General features: G+C 35.3%; 2 protein-coding genes and 1 long non-coding RNA gene across 4 annotated transcripts; 2 read left to right on the top strand and 1 right to left on the bottom strand.

The window, feature by feature from the left end:
- Window positions 1-7,162: 7,162 nt before the first annotated feature.
- On the top strand, window positions 7,163-8,164 carry LOC116350427. The gene is made up of 3 exons (XM_031782221.1): window positions 7,163-7,290; window positions 7,368-7,865; window positions 7,925-8,164. Exons 2-3 carry the CDS (start codon window positions 7,378-7,380, stop codon window positions 8,109-8,111), a joined length of 675 nt encoding a protein of 224 aa, XP_031638081.1. The 5' UTR covers window positions 7,163-7,290; window positions 7,368-7,377; the 3' UTR covers window positions 8,112-8,164.
- Window positions 8,165-9,042: 878 nt separating this feature from the next.
- On the top strand, window positions 9,043-13,176 carry LOC116350385. Of its 2 annotated transcripts, none has more exons than XM_031782170.1 (12): window positions 9,043-9,107; window positions 10,053-10,349; window positions 10,412-10,549; window positions 10,610-11,095; window positions 11,206-11,443; window positions 11,565-11,642; window positions 11,845-12,247; window positions 12,329-12,411; window positions 12,480-12,524; window positions 12,593-12,634; window positions 12,749-12,869; window positions 12,986-13,176. In XM_031782170.1, the coding sequence occupies exons 2-12, from the start codon at window positions 10,168-10,170 to the stop codon at window positions 13,063-13,065; spliced, it is 1,896 nt and encodes a 631-aa protein (XP_031638030.1). In that variant the 5' UTR covers window positions 9,043-9,107; window positions 10,053-10,167; the 3' UTR covers window positions 13,066-13,176. The 2 variants fall into 2 exon arrangements, with proteins under 2 accessions (XP_031638030.1, XP_031638031.1); XM_031782171.1 differs by having other exon boundaries at window positions 9,050-9,107; window positions 10,167-10,349.
- Window positions 13,177-14,494: 1,318 nt separating this feature from the next.
- LOC116350386 lies at window positions 14,495-15,774 on the bottom strand. The gene is made up of 2 exons (XR_004202021.1): window positions 15,632-15,774; window positions 14,495-15,495 (listed from the first exon to the last, which is right to left on the bottom strand). It is a non-coding gene; the product is annotated as an uncharacterized LOC116350386 (long non-coding RNA).
- Between the last annotated feature and the right edge of the window lie 1,636 nt (window positions 15,775-17,410).

Genomic DNA, 17,410 nt, shown 5'->3' on the forward strand with positions numbered 1-17,410 from the left:
TTTTTTTTTTTTTGAAATTTTTGTATGAAAAGTGTGACGTCATATTCGGTTTTCTCGTACCAAAAAACCCCCCAATACACATTTTTGAGTGTTTAAGTATACATTAAATATCACTTTTGGAAGAAAAATTGAATTTTTCCCATGGATGCCCATGGGCATCACACCAGACATGACACTTCACTCTATCAACCAAAGTCGCTCAAAATCTAATGGTTTCTATTCCTCGGCACCCCCAATCATCTTGTGAAGTCAGACTTTGAATTTCTTTTCTTGTTTGAAAGTTATCGTGTTAACAGATTTTTGCGTCCAGCGTACAGGGTTAATATGCATTGAAATTTCTTCAAACTTTCAGAATGTTAACTTTTTGTGAAAAAAATAACCTCTGCAAATTTTCACATGATTACGATATCATATAGGCATTGATTACATACAAAAATTCCCATTTTTAGTCATTTTTGTATGAAAAGTGTGTCGAAAATCATTTGTATCGTGAAACTAATGTCAGATTCAGTTTTCTCGTGAATTCTTTGAGTAAAAGATTTGTAATAAATGCATGTTGTGGATCACAGTGCGGAAAAGTTCATCTTTCGGATGTAAGACATTTTATCCAGATTTACAGTACTGCGTTACAGTGAGAACTTTGAAAGAAGTATTTTGTACTTATTGCAATAAATGAAATAGTGTGTGTGCGGAAAAGTAAAACATATACTATAAAGACTTTTGGTTGATTTGAGTTCACTTTATTGAAGAATTTTCTAAGAAATATGGAAATGTTTCTTTATCCGTTTTTCATAACTAACATTAATTATGATTCTATCAAATAATCTAGTTTTTTTATTACAACTATGGCTTAATTTTATGGTATTTTAAGAGATTCGAGTGTTTTCTAGCTCATTTGTGAAGTATTGGGAATAGATTTGAAATTTAGCTCAAATATTACGTAGAGAATTCAAAAAATTGTTGTTTAGATCAATAGTCAGGCCATTCGTACGGGGCCAAACGTCGAATCTCGATTAAGCTCAAATTGGTGTCGTTGTTTTTGGTCGTCCATTTGGTGGGCAAGAAAATATTGTCAGTTGCATAAATCATTACTTTTCGTGCTCCGGCCAACTTGGTGCGTTCTTCATTCAACATTTTCAAATTCAAAGCTCCACCGTTCCTTAAATCCACTCTAATTTCCTTCAACATCATCGAGCGACGAACGAATGGTAAAATGAAATCGACGTTTTTACATTCTCTATAGTGAAGAAGTTGAAGTTTCACAAGACCGTTTGCCAACAGTTCCATATCAGCGACATTCAATCCATACTGTAAATAGATCGATAGCTCCGTCAGATTGGTCAACCGAGGTAAATTATAGATGTTGTCAAACACTGCAATGCATAGTGACTCCATCCCTTTGAGTGAAACCAAAAACGTACTTAAATCCATGTCTAGTTCACCAATGTCAATGTAGATTCGTTTATAAAAGCCTTGGTCATGAAGTCCGTTTAATAGCTTCAGATACTCTTGCAGATTTGTCCGAAGTAGACTACGTGAGCCGCCGAGCTCCAATATATCCAACTTAATTTTGGAATTTGAAAATACGTCACGATTGTCCCAAATCAAATCAAAGTCAGTTGAAAATCGATGGACATTTGGATTACGCTCAAAAAATGTCGATAGTTCTTCAATTTTACCAATTCCTTCATAAGCGGAAAGATGCAATTGCTCAAGCTTGGGATATGTATGCAACAGCCACTTGTATTTATCGATCGAACGGCCATTGAACTTACACTCTCGAACACAAAGCTTCTTAAGGTTTCCACAGTGTTGCAACATCAAATGGTAAAGGTCACCTTTAATCGAACAATGGAAGAGTTGCACCATTTCTAGTTGGCCCAGCAATTGTTTGAAAAACTTAATTGTTTCGTTGTCATACACTAAATATTCGAAACAAATGCGTTTAACTGACTCAAATTCACTGACATGAGATTGAGTATAACTGTCATCGTCAATTGCAATGTTTTGTGTGAATTCACTAAAGCCCGATATTTTAATCCGTTTGGGGTTGTATCCATCTTTGTCCGAATAATACGTGTAAATTCCGCCAATTTCGCACCATGTTTGAATCGATGAATAATTTCGTTTGAAATATTCTCCGGCCACTTTGTTCATCCGCTTGCATGTTTGTCCCAATGAATGCAAATCTTTCAGCGACAAATATTCAAATATTTCGTCCATACAATCGATGTTCAACTTGAATATTTTTGGTGATAATTCCACATTTGACGGACCAGCGTCTTCATCTTCACTACAATTTCGACCGACTGGGTGGGATAACTTTTGCTTTTTTTGTAGACGATCCATGACAATTGACTTTTATTGGCTCTGCAGAGAATAGCACTGGTATTAAAGTAGAATAGAACAATAATAAGATTTTAATCCAATAATCCAAGAATAGAACAAGAAATTGAAATTTTTTCACAGAAATATAGATTATATGGACAGTTTTTTCAATCCAAAACCATTTTATTCCAGCTGACTATTAATCGTTCATCCATTTTAATTTAGATAAGTGATCATTTAGGGGGTAGACACCAATTCAAAATGAAAAATCTATGTTAAAATACTCAATTGTATAATTTCATTGATTCCAACGATTCCATTAGAATTATAATAAAAAACACAAAACTCACAAATCCGAAGAATCCAAAGAATAATATAAAATGTGTTGATTGTTGAGTTAAATTTTATTCCATTGTTAAAAGTCGGTAAAAATGAAATCATTGCATAAACAAAAATAATTGAATTTTATTTTAATTTATATTTGCTAGCATATTTATTTTCTATAAAATCAACATACGTTTGTACGTCAAAAGAAAAAACACAAAAATGTGAATATTTAATGAATCTGTGGATCTTTACGAATCTGTGAATCTGTGCAAATCATTGGAATTACGAGGGTCACTATTTAAGTTTTTTCAAAAACATATATAAGACAATGGGGCTTCATCGAAAATGGTTTTATTGTTTTTCAAAATATTCGCCATGATGATCAATACACTTTTGCATTCGCTCGAACCATTTGTCATAGCATTCATGCCACTCCGAAAGTGATATCTCCAAAACGTGTGTTTTGAACGCATCAACTGCTTCTTCGGGCGATGAAAATCGTTGACCACGCAGTTTATTCTTCACGCTCGGGAATAAAAAGAAATCGTTGGGTGCCAAATCAGGACTGTACGGCGGATGACCCATTAAATCGATCTTTTGACCGGTCAAATAATCGACTGTTTGATGAGATGTGTGAGAGCTCGCATTATCATGATGAAGAATTATTTTGCGACGGCGGTTGTTTTTTCTTATTTCACCAAACACTTCGGGCAAACAAATGGTGGTGTACCAATCAGAATTGACGGTCTTACGAGCCTCTAGTGGAACTGTTGCCACATGACCACTTATCGCGAAAAAACAGGCGACCATTTGCTTCGCAACACTTCGAGCTCGAACAACTTTTGTTGGGTTATCTTCACTTTGAAAGACCCATACAGTCGACTGCTGTTTAGTTTCGGGCTCATACGCGTAGATCCATGATTCGCCACCAGTGACGATAAAATACACGGATTTTGAAACACCACGATTGAATTTCTTGAGCATTTGTTTACACCAATCGACACGAGCCTTTTTTTGAGCGATTGTCAAATTATGTGGTATCCAACGAGAGCAAATCTTTCTGACAGCTAAATGTTCATATAAAATCTTAAATACGCTGGTCGCACTAATGCCCAGGGATGCCTCAATCTCGTGATATGTTACATGACGATCTTCCATTATCATATTTCTGACAGCATCGATGTTTTCTGGTACAACAACTGATTTTGGACGACCTTCGCGGAACTCGTCGATGAGCGATAGGCGCTTGAATTCGTTGTACCAATTATAAATTGTCCGAAGACTTGGTACTTCATCGCCAAAGGCCAAATGAAGTTGATCAAAACACTGTTGTTGTGATACACCCAATCGAAAGTGGAAAAAAATAATCGCTCGAAAATTTTCACGAGTAAAATTCATTTTTTGGCTGAGACGCAATTTACATGTTACGGTAAACAATACAAATAACGATCGAATGACAAAACGTTCTGAGAACGTTTATGCTACAAAATGTTAAACTTAACGAATATGACAATGGTTTGCATCGGGCAATACTAAAACATACATATTGAAGAAACTTAAATAGTCGCCTACGTATAGCAATTTAAATCAAAAATTGAATCGAATGTGAATCTTTGTAAAATGTTGTAATCATACTAATCGTACAAATCCGACACAAAAGGTGAATGGATTCACGGGTGTCTCCCCCCTAGGATCATTTGTTGTCAGTAAGTTTTTAGTTTTTTTTTTGTAATTGTAATAATAAACCAGACCATGCGGTACTTACCGATGACTGATCAAAATTCACGTTGTTCCAACAAGTTTATTGTAATAATACCAATCTCCAAAAATCTTTCAGTAAATGTTGTAATTTCTTGCCGGAAAAATGAATACAAATCTATGAAAAACTATAATTTATTTGAAATTTTTTGCAAAATAAAAAAGTGCGTCGCAAAAATAAATGAGCAAACGTGTGTGACGTGTTTCTCCTTTGAATGTTCGCAAGTAAAAGAACGTCGCCTCGTTTTCATGGAGATAATTTGGTTGTAGTTGTACACAGCATTGCTTGAGCTAGACAGTGATAGTCAACAACGGTGTGTTTTATATCAGCATATTGGTGGCATCTCTTTCTTTTTAACGCGTATTGATCTCATTTCAATTGATGTTGAATTGTAGATGTCGCTAAAATATTGATGGAGTTGAATTTCCACAAGTTCCACTAACCCAAAGGAAAACTTCACATTTCCCGCTTTTTAAATATCAAATAAGAAAAAATCTGTCTATAAATCAAAGAAATCAATGAAGAAAATTATAAATTTGGATTTTTCCGATGAAATCTTTATTTTTCTCAATTGCAAATGACATTTTTCGGTTGTTCAGTTTCATTCAAATTAAACTTTATTGTGAGATATTTAAATATAATTTTATTGATTTTAAGACTTAATATGTTCAATGTTTCGTTGGTTTTCTATTAAAATGCAATTTTCCCTGATAAATCGTGATGTGTCCACTTTTGACGAAATTATTCAGATCTTCCTCACACATGTATATTGGATGATAGAATTCTTCTTTCCCTTTTTCTTCAGCCGTTGTCTTCGTCCGTTGGATGTGCGTTGCAGTGCCGTTATCACTTTTTGAACTATACATATTCTGTGATGATTTTTTATGGTCAATTGAAATGCGGCATTCTATGGTTTTTGCAATGATGTCATCTACAGCTGTGTCGATCGGGTGACTGGTTGAAGCTGCAACATTTACGTTGAACTGTTCTGATGGCTTGTATTTATTCATCGGTCTCTCAATTTGTTGAGCAACGCGACGATTTCGTCGATTTGTTGAACCGGGACCAATATTATAGATCCACTGTTTTGACGGATCCGTTGTCGGTCGACGCCATTGATTAAAATTTCCCGCAGAATTACTCATTTTGAAGTATCGTTATAAAATTTGACGTTTTTTGACGAAGAAAATGAATCTTTCTTCAGATAGATGAATCAATATATTTAAAAAGGAAGCAGCTTTACACCCAAATGGTTTTTTTATGTGATAGAACTTTTGAATTTTTTCGATCGTTTTCCAAATTGAACCAACTCAATTTTTGCTTCGAGGAAATAATTCAACTTCACTTGAGGATTGAAAATATTTGCTTGCTGATTGACCGACTGACCGTGTTGTCGATGAGAGCAGTTAACCGAATGTGAGATTCAAATGAAAACACACGATAGTTTATAAGCGAAAAAGTCATTAAAGATTTAGTGTTACCGGCAGAAATGTCAAATTCAAAATCATTAGTTGAACTTCGCTCATATTCGGGATGTAATGACCTCATCATAAATACACTTTATGCAAATTATTTTCTACCTGATGGTCATTGTATTCATTGTGTTTCTATGTGATAGAAGTGGAGAATATTTTTTATTGCCGTCTGTGCGTTCAATTGTTTTGTTCATTCAGTTGACCTCTTCAAATATTTGGTAGCAAATGATCATACGACGAACATCACGTTGTAATTAATTTAAGCTCAATGAGCTACAAATCGATGTATCCACCAGAAAGATGAAAATGGCCACGGTCAGTATAGTGTGAAAAGGTCATCTTCAATTCTAAAATTGAAAAAATTTAACTGATTAACGGAAAAACACGCCATTCCAACACCTTCAGTGGAATTTTTTTGCAAAGATAAAGAGCGAAAAATGTTGATCTAAAGAAAGAGAAAACACGACTCACATCTTCATGTAAATACGTATGAGAAAGAAATAAAAGCAGAACAAAAGAAAATAGTAAACACGTATCGAATCCCAATTTCGCATGAAAACTATTCAAAGATTCAGCCATTCACCGATTAAGAATTCAAAAGGCGAGACTTTATTGTGGATCAAAATTGTACTCTCTGATCTTTCGTTCATCGAAACATCGATGACATCGAAACAGTAGATCATAAAAGCACTTGTCGTGTACAAACATGTCCGGATTCTCGACACATATTGTCACACTGTTGTATTTTTTTTTAGAAAGAATGGAATTAGTATGGTTTAGAAATATTGTTTCTTTCATATTTTAGTGAAACCAAAGAGAAAGGAATAGAAAGTGTCAAAGATCGTTTCGATACAGTCTACAATAGGGCATGTTTTAATTGTCGAACCTGTTAAATACAAATATAAAACAGGTGTTCAATTAGAGTGAAATTCATTGGAATAAAAATAATCCTTTTAGGTGCGAGAGGTCCGACTCCATTGGCATTATTTACTTTCATACCTGTATTGTGATGGTTTGTATGTGTGTGAAAGGAATGGAGTGCAACGATTTTCATCTCAATACAATGAAACAATACAATTAGCCTTTTCTTCTTTCTACTCTTTCCTTCTCCTTTCCTTCTCTTTTCCTTCTTCTTTCCTTCTCTTATTCCGTCATTTTCTCACATTCCTTGAGATAACGAACTGTCAAGTAAGTTTGTTGTTGCCAGCGCCAATAATAACAAAGCGTGAAAAAAGCACGAAACACAAGTTTCATTAGTGAACCGAGCATTGTCATTCACGACATTGTCACCAGTTTCTATTGTTATTTACAATAAAAAGTCTGACTTTCACTCAATTTACCTGCGAAATTAAGTTTAAATCAATCAGGGTCACCAACGAAATTCTCAATCTTAAAAAAACAGTGCGTAATCATCAAAAAAACGATATTCACAGCGATAATTTTTACAAGATATTCTATTTTCCCCCAAAAAACTCTAGATAACCTGAAATGTGTGCGCTAATCGGATCGGGTGTTCGTAAATTCTATTGCAACCACTGTCTAGATCCATTAAAACTGTTTGAATTGCCATCAGTTGATATAGTACGTGGCCGAACTCCATGGGCTCCAAAGCAGTACTTGACAAGTTGTTATCATGTGTTGTGCGGCGATTGTCGATCCAAAAATCGGGTCCAAACATGTACTGCGTGCAAACAACATTGTAAAACAATGGAAATCTCGTTCAAAATGCCAAAACACTATCGATGGTATTTTGAATCGTTGAAGACAATGAAATTACCATTGCTTTCTATCATCCAATTTCATCAAAAGCAAAATCGGATGGCGATTCATCGATTTGCCCAGATTATTCGAAATTACTACGCAAAATGGGGATATGAAACGAAAATCCGGCCAATCGTCCAGTATGACATTAGACATGCAACGCGACGGCTTAATAAATTCAAGAATCTTCATCGCCTGATTCGCATTGTTAAACTGTGAGTTGAATATAAAGCGCGTAGAGAAAGAGAAATTTAATTGCAATTTTCAATTTCAGTCGTCGTGAAGAAGAAAAACAACGCAGAAGGAAAGAGCTCGAACTACAGCAACAACGACGTCGAACCGGGCACAGACAATCTCACGGACGACGACCTGAAACATCATTTTCACCAGTTCGTGAATACAACACAAGCATTTCCAGTGAACAGTATGATAGCGGCTATCATTTCACATTCAACAGCTGAATCCATGGCGATTTTCAATCGAACGGTCTCAGAGACATTTTTTTGAACTTTTAACCACCAATTTTCATTTTTATTCCAATAAATATTCCCTTGTGAGAACAGTTTTCATGTGTAATTTTCGATTTTTTTGTCGCTCGTCGATTTTTGGTCAGATAAGCAACAACACTTAAGTGAATGGTGTTGGTTACATTTTCAGGTTCATGATCAAGTCTAAATGATGATTGAGCTCGTGTTACATTCAGACAATACATTGAACTAACTGGTCAGTTGAGCTGACAGCACGTTAGCCAGTTAAATGGACTAAAACAATAGAAGTTATTGTTATAATGAACAATCACTTCTATTAAAACAAGTCAAGTGATTCATCATTAAAACAATAACGTCTATTGTTTTAGCCCATTTAGCTGGCTAACGTACTGTCAGCTCAACTGACCAGTTAGTTCAATATATTATCTGGTTACATTTTAGAGCACCGACAAGCGTCTTGTTTACGATTCAAATTCGATGACAGTCCCGACATGACTTACATGAGTAAATTTGAACAATATAATGCTCTCCTTACTCAGTGTGCTGTGTGACAAGTGAGATCAGAATGAAGTTAGTTACTTCGAATTCGATTTTGATTCACTTATTCCAAGTATGTAACTTCGGATTCACGGTGGCTCATAGGAATTCAAACGAAATTATTATTTTAGGGAAAGTTTATTTTTTTCAATTAATTTGAAGTAAGTTGAAACAGCCACCACTTCAAAGTGTCAAAATTGAATGTGAGTAAAACATAAGCTGAATGTGATGTCATTCATTTGTATATGTGTCTCTTGTGCAAATGTTAAAAAAGTTGTATGTATTGAACTGCTTGTGTGAAATACACAAGCACCCGCAAGCATTCCAAGCAGAAGAGCATTTAAAACACACCATTTCCATCTGGACTGTTGTTTTGAACAGACTGCTTTTATTACGTGCAGCATTTCTTGTTTTTGCTTAATCAGCGTATCAGTGAGTATTACCACAATTTCGTTCATTTTTCTAGTCAAATCACAAAGAGTTTTTTTTTTAAATTGAGAATTTTCCGGCATTTTTATTAAATTTTAGTGTGATTTTCTGAGATTTGCAATGATTAACATTTTATAAATCATTTTTTCCATATATCGTGTTATACATTCGCTTGAATTTTGCTTAAAATCATAACAATTTCGTCTTTTTTTATTCAATTCGCCATTATTCAATAGAAAAGTGAGTTTATTGCGTTTTTACAAATAATTGCCTTCATTTTCAAGTTTTTTGGGAATTTTCATTGTAAAGTTTAGGTTTAACGACAGATCACATATCAAAATTCTTAGATAATTACAATTTATCGTCACAAATTGTGTCATTGAATGACTCATAATTCTACAAATTACCATAGAAAAATACACATTTTTAGAAAAAAACATGTGTTAGTCCTTTTTTGTCGATTCCATTACCATTTTTGGTGCAAAGAATCCTTCTCGAAATTATTTACTGAGAATCGGTGTGAGAAAAGCTCAATCGTCAGCGTATTTTTCCAAAAACAATCCAACATTCGGCTGACAAAGCAGATATTCGTTCGCTGCACAAAGAGCAAATTCATTTTTGGCCACTGAATGTGGTCTTTGTTCAAACATAACACAGAATTGATTATGTTATACATCTCAATGAGAAGAAGAACTTCTCAAGTGTCTGTTCACGAGCATATTTTAAAAAAATGGCACATTTTGCGACTTTTGCTTGAGAAAAATTGCTGAGGTTGATAATTCGCGCCATCGGTGTCGAACAAACTAAGCAAAAATAAAACCAAGTGTTTATTCTCGTGCTTCAACTTCGTTTTGTGTTGAAATTCAGAAAATACACAAAAAATGCTTCCCAAAATTTAGCTGACATGACTATTTTTGTTCTTTTTTTTTTCTCAAATTGATTTGTTAGGTGTGATAAAGAGATCATTCAATCATAGAGTTTTATCAAAAGAAATCATTTGATTTTCATTGAATCCATCAAAATTTTTACGTTTTTGTCACATTCGGATCGACCAATTGTCAGAATGTCGGCGGGTATGGAGTTTCAGACCACAATTCGGAAGATGCATGAGGTCGTACACATGGACTTCTCAAATTGGACAGGTGCACAAGTGGGACGTCATTTGTATCGAGCTGGAGAGGCTCGCATGAAAGGTGAACACTACATGTTCCCTGGTTACATAAAATTTCCCATCCGAAAGTACGAGTGAGTATAATTACGAATCGAATCTTTTGTAAAATCGTTAATCACAAATTAAATTGATATAGCAACAAGAACCCAGCCCATCTTCCATTCGAACTCGACATGACAGCTTGGCCGAAACTGATCGTTATGGAGAATGGTGCTGCTGAGTGGAACGCAATGCGAAACCATTGGAAGGCATTTGTTCCGACATTGTTGCAAGCGTAAGTTGCGGTCTTTTTTTTTACTTTAATGTCATTGAGAACATGCATTTTCTTGAATAGAGGTCGAAGCCAATTGCGGCGAACAGGAATAATTCCATCACGACAAGGAAATAATGGTCAACAACCAGGTCCACAACGACCAAGTGCCACGTCACCGAATGTGAGTGCTCCGGGTAATCGAACAGTCAATGGTCAAATTTCAGCTTCATCACAGCCTGGTGGAGACGGTTCAGTACAAGCTCGTCAATCGAGCAACGTAGATGATCCACGTCCAGGCACCAGTACGCAACAAGAACCGAATGTAAATCAAATTCAACCCCTTCTTGATGATGATGCGATGCCACATATCAACATACTTGAATCTATTCGAGATGTAGAAACGCAATCGAACGTAGATGTGACCACTGCACAACCTTCGAATGCTTCAGCTCCTGGTGTGCCACTCCCCAATGCATCACAACATGGTTCACATTTTTCGCGCGGTGTTCAACCAGTTCTTGACAACGTATCGGCATCGACGGCAATTGAACCGAATGATGCAGCTGTGTAAGTTCAATTTACAATTATTCAACTCGACCAGTCCGCACCAAAGTCGTTTTAATCATTTAAAACCCCGGCCCATGTATTGATTGATTTGATTTGAATATTTGTTACAGACACCTCCCACCGGATGTCGTTCCGGATGTGGCTGATGAAGTAGTGGATTTGCCTCGTGCCAATGATATTATTGATGATGGTGGCTTTGGCCCTGAAAATCTGTCCGCCCTCAATCGTGCAGCGATCGCCGATTTTGGTTATCGTCCAGTTACTGATCGAGAACCGCGGCAAGATCAGATCAATGGTCTCGGTGATGAGGATCATTCTCTGGAGCAAAGTTTTGTCATTAGTCGACCGGTAAGAAAATTATTTGGTATTTTATCGGTTCATAACCTTCTGTTTATCTAACGAGATTCGTGGTTTCTAAAATTGATTTTTCGGAAATGTTCATACATTTTTTGTTGTATATTTTTTATAGATCCTCCAAGCCCGACGTCGCACAAATGTTCGCACCATAGATCCAAACATTCGCACTGAAGAACTTCCGGCCGAAGAGGTAATTTATATTATTTTTCCGTCTAGTATTGATTTAAAATATCTTCTTCAATGAGAAAATATGTATAAAATAGTCTGGCATTCCTCAAGTTTAGGCCAAAGGCATGCAATTTATATATTTTCTGTGAAAATTTCAATTTTTGGGTGAATTTTTCAAAATTTCAATTAATTTTTTCGATTTTCGCTTTGTTTTACCTTAAAAGCTTCGCCAATTGATAGAAGAAGCAACGCAAGCTCTGGTGATGCCAGTGGTTCCAAAGCAACCAATTGCAACATCTACACCTGACCGTGGCCAAGGTACAGCCATCAATGTCACTGATCCAAATGCCGACGCTATAGCACCAGGACAGCTCTCCGTGATTCTGGAAGATATGGTCGTGCCACCACCCGATTACGCTGACACCAGTAATGTTCCCGGCATTAATGTCATTTCGCCTGATGATGGTAACAATGCAAGCTCAGTTTTGGCGCCACCAGCGCAAACTCTTCCTGGTCAAGCCTCAACTCTTCGCGGTGCTGTTGAAAATACATCATTTCAGCTGATTCAGCCAACGGATCATGAAAATCAGAACCAACCAACGGAACAAGACAGTCTCGACGAACATGGTCCATATTACTTCTTTTAAAATATCATTTTTTTACTTGGAATCGTTTAAAAAAAATCGGAACAATTTACTCCCATTTCAGGTCTACCACGACGCCGGGATCCTGGTAGTGCCAGTCGTGCGATCAAAAAGGCTGTTAGTAAATTGGGACGAAATCGGCAAAACGTGAGTAATTCAATACAAGTCTTTCTCTGTCAAGATTGAGCCATTTTCATTTTGAAATTCAATTTCAGAACCCACGCCCACCACAAATTCAGATCCAACGCGTTCCAGAACATGTACGTTTTAACCTCGTTCGCTAGTGTTTCGCTCATTTAAATTTTGAATTGATTTACTCCCTTTTTAGGAAGTCACATTGCATCCACGGCTTGGAAATCGACCCGATTTGGTGAGTGGAAAAGAAACAATGTTTGATTTTGACTTGAATTTGATTACAATTAACATGATTTTTAATTTGATTTGTTGTGTGACCTAATTCCACTTTTAAATCGCTTTGTTTCAGTCGGCATTCTATGATCGCATTTATGAAATGATCTTTAATGAGAATGTAGTTGAAATCGAGAGTTATCTCGAACATTATGCAAACGTTCCGGAGCGTATGCATGCATTGGCTGCATTGGCAGGTGAGAAAGTCAACATTAATGAGCACACGTTCATGTCAGATGACAAGTCGATTCGCTTGCATTTGTCTAATTTGAATGTCTTGAGTCTTAGTGCCAATTTCATTGTCTAATTTCAGATGTTGCCTCCGAAGGTCAAATTTCAATTGAGCGCGATGGAGCCAACGGCCCGATTCTTCGTTTCCGCCGAGAAATGTAGAAATCGTTGAAAGCACCCTGTTCAACAAGTCTATTCGACGAACATTTTTCTTACTCTTTTTCATTTTTATTCAATTTTTATCTTTATTTTAACAAGATATTCAAACATGAAAGTTTTTTTTAAACAAAAAAGTAAATGTTTGAAACTCAAAGGGAAAAAATAAAGAGTCTTACGGGAGTAAGACGAACTTTTCCGCACTGTGGTAGTTGTGTATTTTATTAAGAAAGTTCAAAATAATATTTGTTCGATTTTTCAAGCCTTTCAAGCGTCCGAGACCAAAAAATATGTTCCAACTTTGGCAATGAAATATTCTTTAATTTAATAGCAGAAGTACTCGAGAAAAGATTTTTTACACTTTCATGATGAACCCATTTGTACGACATTTGAAAGTATTCTATTTTCTAACAAAACACTATAAAAAATATGTCTGACGTTAATTTTGCCATGAAAATTATTTTTGAAACACTTTTCATAACTAAAGTCACAAAAAATTTGGATTTTTATATGGGAGTCATGTCTGTATGCTACCTTAATGGTGTGAAACTTTGCACAGGCTATTTTTCTCACAAAAAAATAACATTCGGAGGGTTTGGAGAAATTTTAAGCAAAATTAAGAGCACCTCCCATACAAAATATTCGTTTTTGATCCAAAAATTGAAAATTTTGTATGAGAGGTACCCCTAATTTTGATTGAAATCTCTTCAAACTTTCAGAATGTTATTTTTTTGTGTGAAAAATAGTCTGTGCAAATTTTTACGTCATTAAGGTAGCGTAAAAGCATGGCTCCCATACAAAAATTAAATTTTTTGCGATTTTTTCAAAGAAACTCTGTTAAAACTTAATTGTATCTCAAAATAAACATCGGATTCGGTTTTCTCGTGCCAAAAAACCCCCCAATACATATTTTTGAGTGTTTAAATCATTAGTCTACATTAAGTATGACTTTTGGACGAAAATTGGACTCTTTTTCATAGGTATCACTACAGGCATGAAATTTTTTTCCATCGACCAAAGTCGCTCAAAATCTAATGATTTCTATTCCTCGGAACCCCCAATCATCCCGTGAAGTCAGATTTCAAAAAACTTTTCTGGGGGGTGAGATAATCGATGGACAAATTTTGCGTACGGCGGACAACGTACGACGTACGACGTACGACGTGGAACAGACCCACAACAACCATGCTCAAAACGGCCTGATTCGGGTTCTCTGACCTCAGAAACGTCCAGAAAACATGTTTTTGAGATGTCGTAAATTTTGACCCATTGCAATACTTTCCCCTTTCACACTATGTGTGTGCGGAAAAGTAAAACATTCTCGCAAGAAGAGATTCACTTCGGTAAAGAATTATTCAACAATACAAATTGCGATTTTCAAACCTTTGCTCTTAGGTTTACTTGAGAATAAACTCATAAAAAAACACTCATTTACTCATTTTTTCGAACATTTTCCAAAAATTGTTCGCTTATTTTATTCATTTTTCAATAAAAATTTTGTGACTTCACAAGTCGTATTTGGTTTTGGTTTATTTCAAAGAGCCGACATTGAAGCTTTCAATCATGTCTGAATGGTCTTTTTCTGCTAAAAACTGTTTATAGCTTCAGTGGTAAGTTTTGTCCGGGTTGTTTCCACGGTGGACGTTTGGCATCAACTGGGGATTTTGCAACTGGTTTTTTCCGAGGTCTTATTGGTGCATGTTTATCGCCGCTACTAAGTAGAAACGTTGCCCATTCGATCCGTTGATTGTTGTAATCGTCTAGAATATCACTTATATTCTGCAGATTGGCAAATATTGCGGCGGAATGTGTAAATATTTTAACTAACATAGGTTCAAGTTCTTTAATACTTTTTTCGACCTTTTTCGAGTCAATAAGCGTTAAAAGGCTATTAAATCGCACGACAGCTGCTTTGACATCTTTGTCGAAATTTTTGCCCAACTCATTTGCTATTTTCATTTGTTCCTTGAATTGACTATGTAATGTCTTATAGACTGATCGGATAGCTGGAATACCATCTTCGATTGGTAGCAGAACTGATGCGTCAAAACTAGGAATCGTAACCCCATGTACGTGTTTACCACATAGTCATTGTTTGTCTCGAATGTAATTTGTGATCAATTGTTTAAGCGTTTCAGTCTGTCCTTCAATAATGGCATTGATCCCTTCTTCGAAAAAGTCATGAGTGTTAAAGCCAACAATTTTCATATCCTTTGGAATCTTTGCCAATACAATTTGATCTCTTTTTGCTGTGTCCATAAAGCCATCGACTGTGGGACCAAATTTAGCTTTTACTTTATTAATATTTTTATAATCAGTTATCATGAACATCGCTTCCAACTCCCGACGCAATATTACAAAGTTTTTTTGCGCCGATTTTTCACACAGTGTTTTCACTATTTTACTGAATTCGATACTCTCTTGACCAATAATAAACTTGATATAGAGAAAATAAGAAGAAAAAAATTGTTAATCGAGTTTTTTTAAACATCAATTGCCGTATATTGAGAATACTGACGGGCTCTATTCTGGATTATTTTCACGTAAATCTTAGTTTAAATTTCGAAATTACCTGAGCACAAGTGATAAAAATGCCTTCATTTTACTGCGAATGTTACTGCAATTGGAAAATAACTAAGGCTCATTGGATGCTAAGCCAACTTATGTACACAAGTTTTGTACACAATGCGTTTCAAATAAATTAACATACGAAATACCTAGGTTTGGATATGCATAAAGTATTTTTTAATTACACATTTTTCGAATGAATTTATTCTGTAATTCATCTCCTAATAACAACATTTTCAGAACACTTGAACTTATTTAAACGAATACTCATTCGTCTGAAAACACTTTCAGTATTTGTGAGAAAAAAAAATGTGAATTTATTTTATTTTCAAACACTATTTGCAGGTTGAATATGGGATAAACATTAAACAAGTCATATATTTCAAGGTAACGCGATAACACAAGAAAAGAATATCATATGATTACACATTTACTGTGCAAAAATTGTTTCCAATTTTTATCTAAAAAATACCCGAGTACACCGGCGGCGCTCTTTACAGAGCGTGTGCGCTCTTATTGACGCTCTTCTGAATATCTTTTTATTCATCTTCTTTACAATATAAGCAGCAACGAAGAAGAGCTGTATCATACACAGCAACGAACATGCATTCGAACAATCTGTGGAGTATTTTATACAAATTTCATTTCATCCTCGCGTTTAATATTGATGCATATTGCTGAACGCATGATGGAGACGCTTAAGGGCAAATCAATTCAAATTCTAACTTCTTAATACGTCAGTCAATTACACTCACCGGGCTGTAATCAATAATTGGAATTCCGGATCGAATTATCGCTTTACAGTTTAATTAGCCCGTTGGTTAAATGTGTTTTTATTACGGTAAGTTTAAAGTAAATAAATGCCCGAAGGGCTTTTTATCATTAAAACAGATTTCATTACGAAAACTACTGAGTGAGTATATTGTCACACACCAAGGTGTCACAAGTGATCTATTTTAAAATAAAAGTCAGGGGGTCATTAGACTACAACACCTGTAAAACATCTTAAACAGAGCGTTGAAGGTTTTTTTAGCATTAAAAGTGCATCACTAATTTGATATTACTTTTTCCCATATTTAACGTATAAAAAATCTTTGTAATACTCTCATGCCCAGAAAATACGAACGAAATCTTTTAACCGATGGAATTCAATGCAATGTAGAATTTTTTTGCCAGTCGTAACATTCAGTATTATTCATAAAAGTGTGTGTGTTTTTTTATTCTTGAAACAATTCTCTTTAAGACCAAACAATACGTTTTATCAAGTATTCAAGAAAGTCGTACATATTAAAATGTATTCAATAATTTACAAATTCAATTTTAAAGCGATGTTGATTATTAAGTATGAAATTGTCTGTTCAATCAACTGATAATAAGGAGTTTTTCTATTCGACAGCACTAAGAGTCAAGTGGCGAGAAATGTGGACAAGAACAGTGTTATTTTATCTTTTTAAAGTCACTTGATTTCAATAAACATTTATTTACGTTGAAAAATAAAAATCATATTATTTTGGGTGTCGAATCGACACTGCCGTTTTTTTATTTTCAAAATAATGTTCAATAATATCGGAATGAAAATGAATTTCAAAATCTTTCATCATACTCCTATTGTTTTTGATGAGTCGACATAATTTTTGGAAGAAAAATTTGAAAAATTTGGATTATTTCATGAGTTCGGCTTATGTTGCGAGGGTAGAAAAAGGAAATGCCTGTAGAGAGGTTACATTGGAGGAGGAGGTGGAGGAGGAGGAGGAGGAGGAGGAGGAGGAGGAGGAGGAGGAGG

Source organism: Contarinia nasturtii, unplaced genomic scaffold (assembly GCF_009176525.2).
Source record: "Contarinia nasturtii isolate CC-2019 unplaced genomic scaffold, AAFC_CNas_1.1 Cnas_scaffold_4084, whole genome shotgun sequence".
Classification (NCBI taxonomy): domain Eukaryota; kingdom Metazoa; phylum Arthropoda; class Insecta; order Diptera; family Cecidomyiidae; genus Contarinia; species Contarinia nasturtii.

Coding starts and splice junctions, on each gene's coding strand:
- LOC116350427 (XM_031782221.1), top strand. CDS start 7,378: ATGTGTGCGCTAATCGGATCGGGTGTTCGTAAATTCTATTGCAACCAC. Junction 7,866..7,924: donor CTGATTCGCATTGTTAAACT/GTGAGTTGAATA, acceptor TTTCAATTTCAG/TCGTCGTGAAGAAGAAAAAC.
- LOC116350385 (XM_031782170.1), top strand. CDS start 10,168: ATGTCGGCGGGTATGGAGTTTCAGACCACAATTCGGAAGATGCATGAG. Junction 10,350..10,411: donor TTTCCCATCCGAAAGTACGA/GTGAGTATAATT, acceptor AAATTGATATAG/CAACAAGAACCCAGCCCATC. Junction 12,525..12,592: donor TCCAACGCGTTCCAGAACAT/GTACGTTTTAAC, acceptor CTCCCTTTTTAG/GAAGTCACATTGCATCCACG.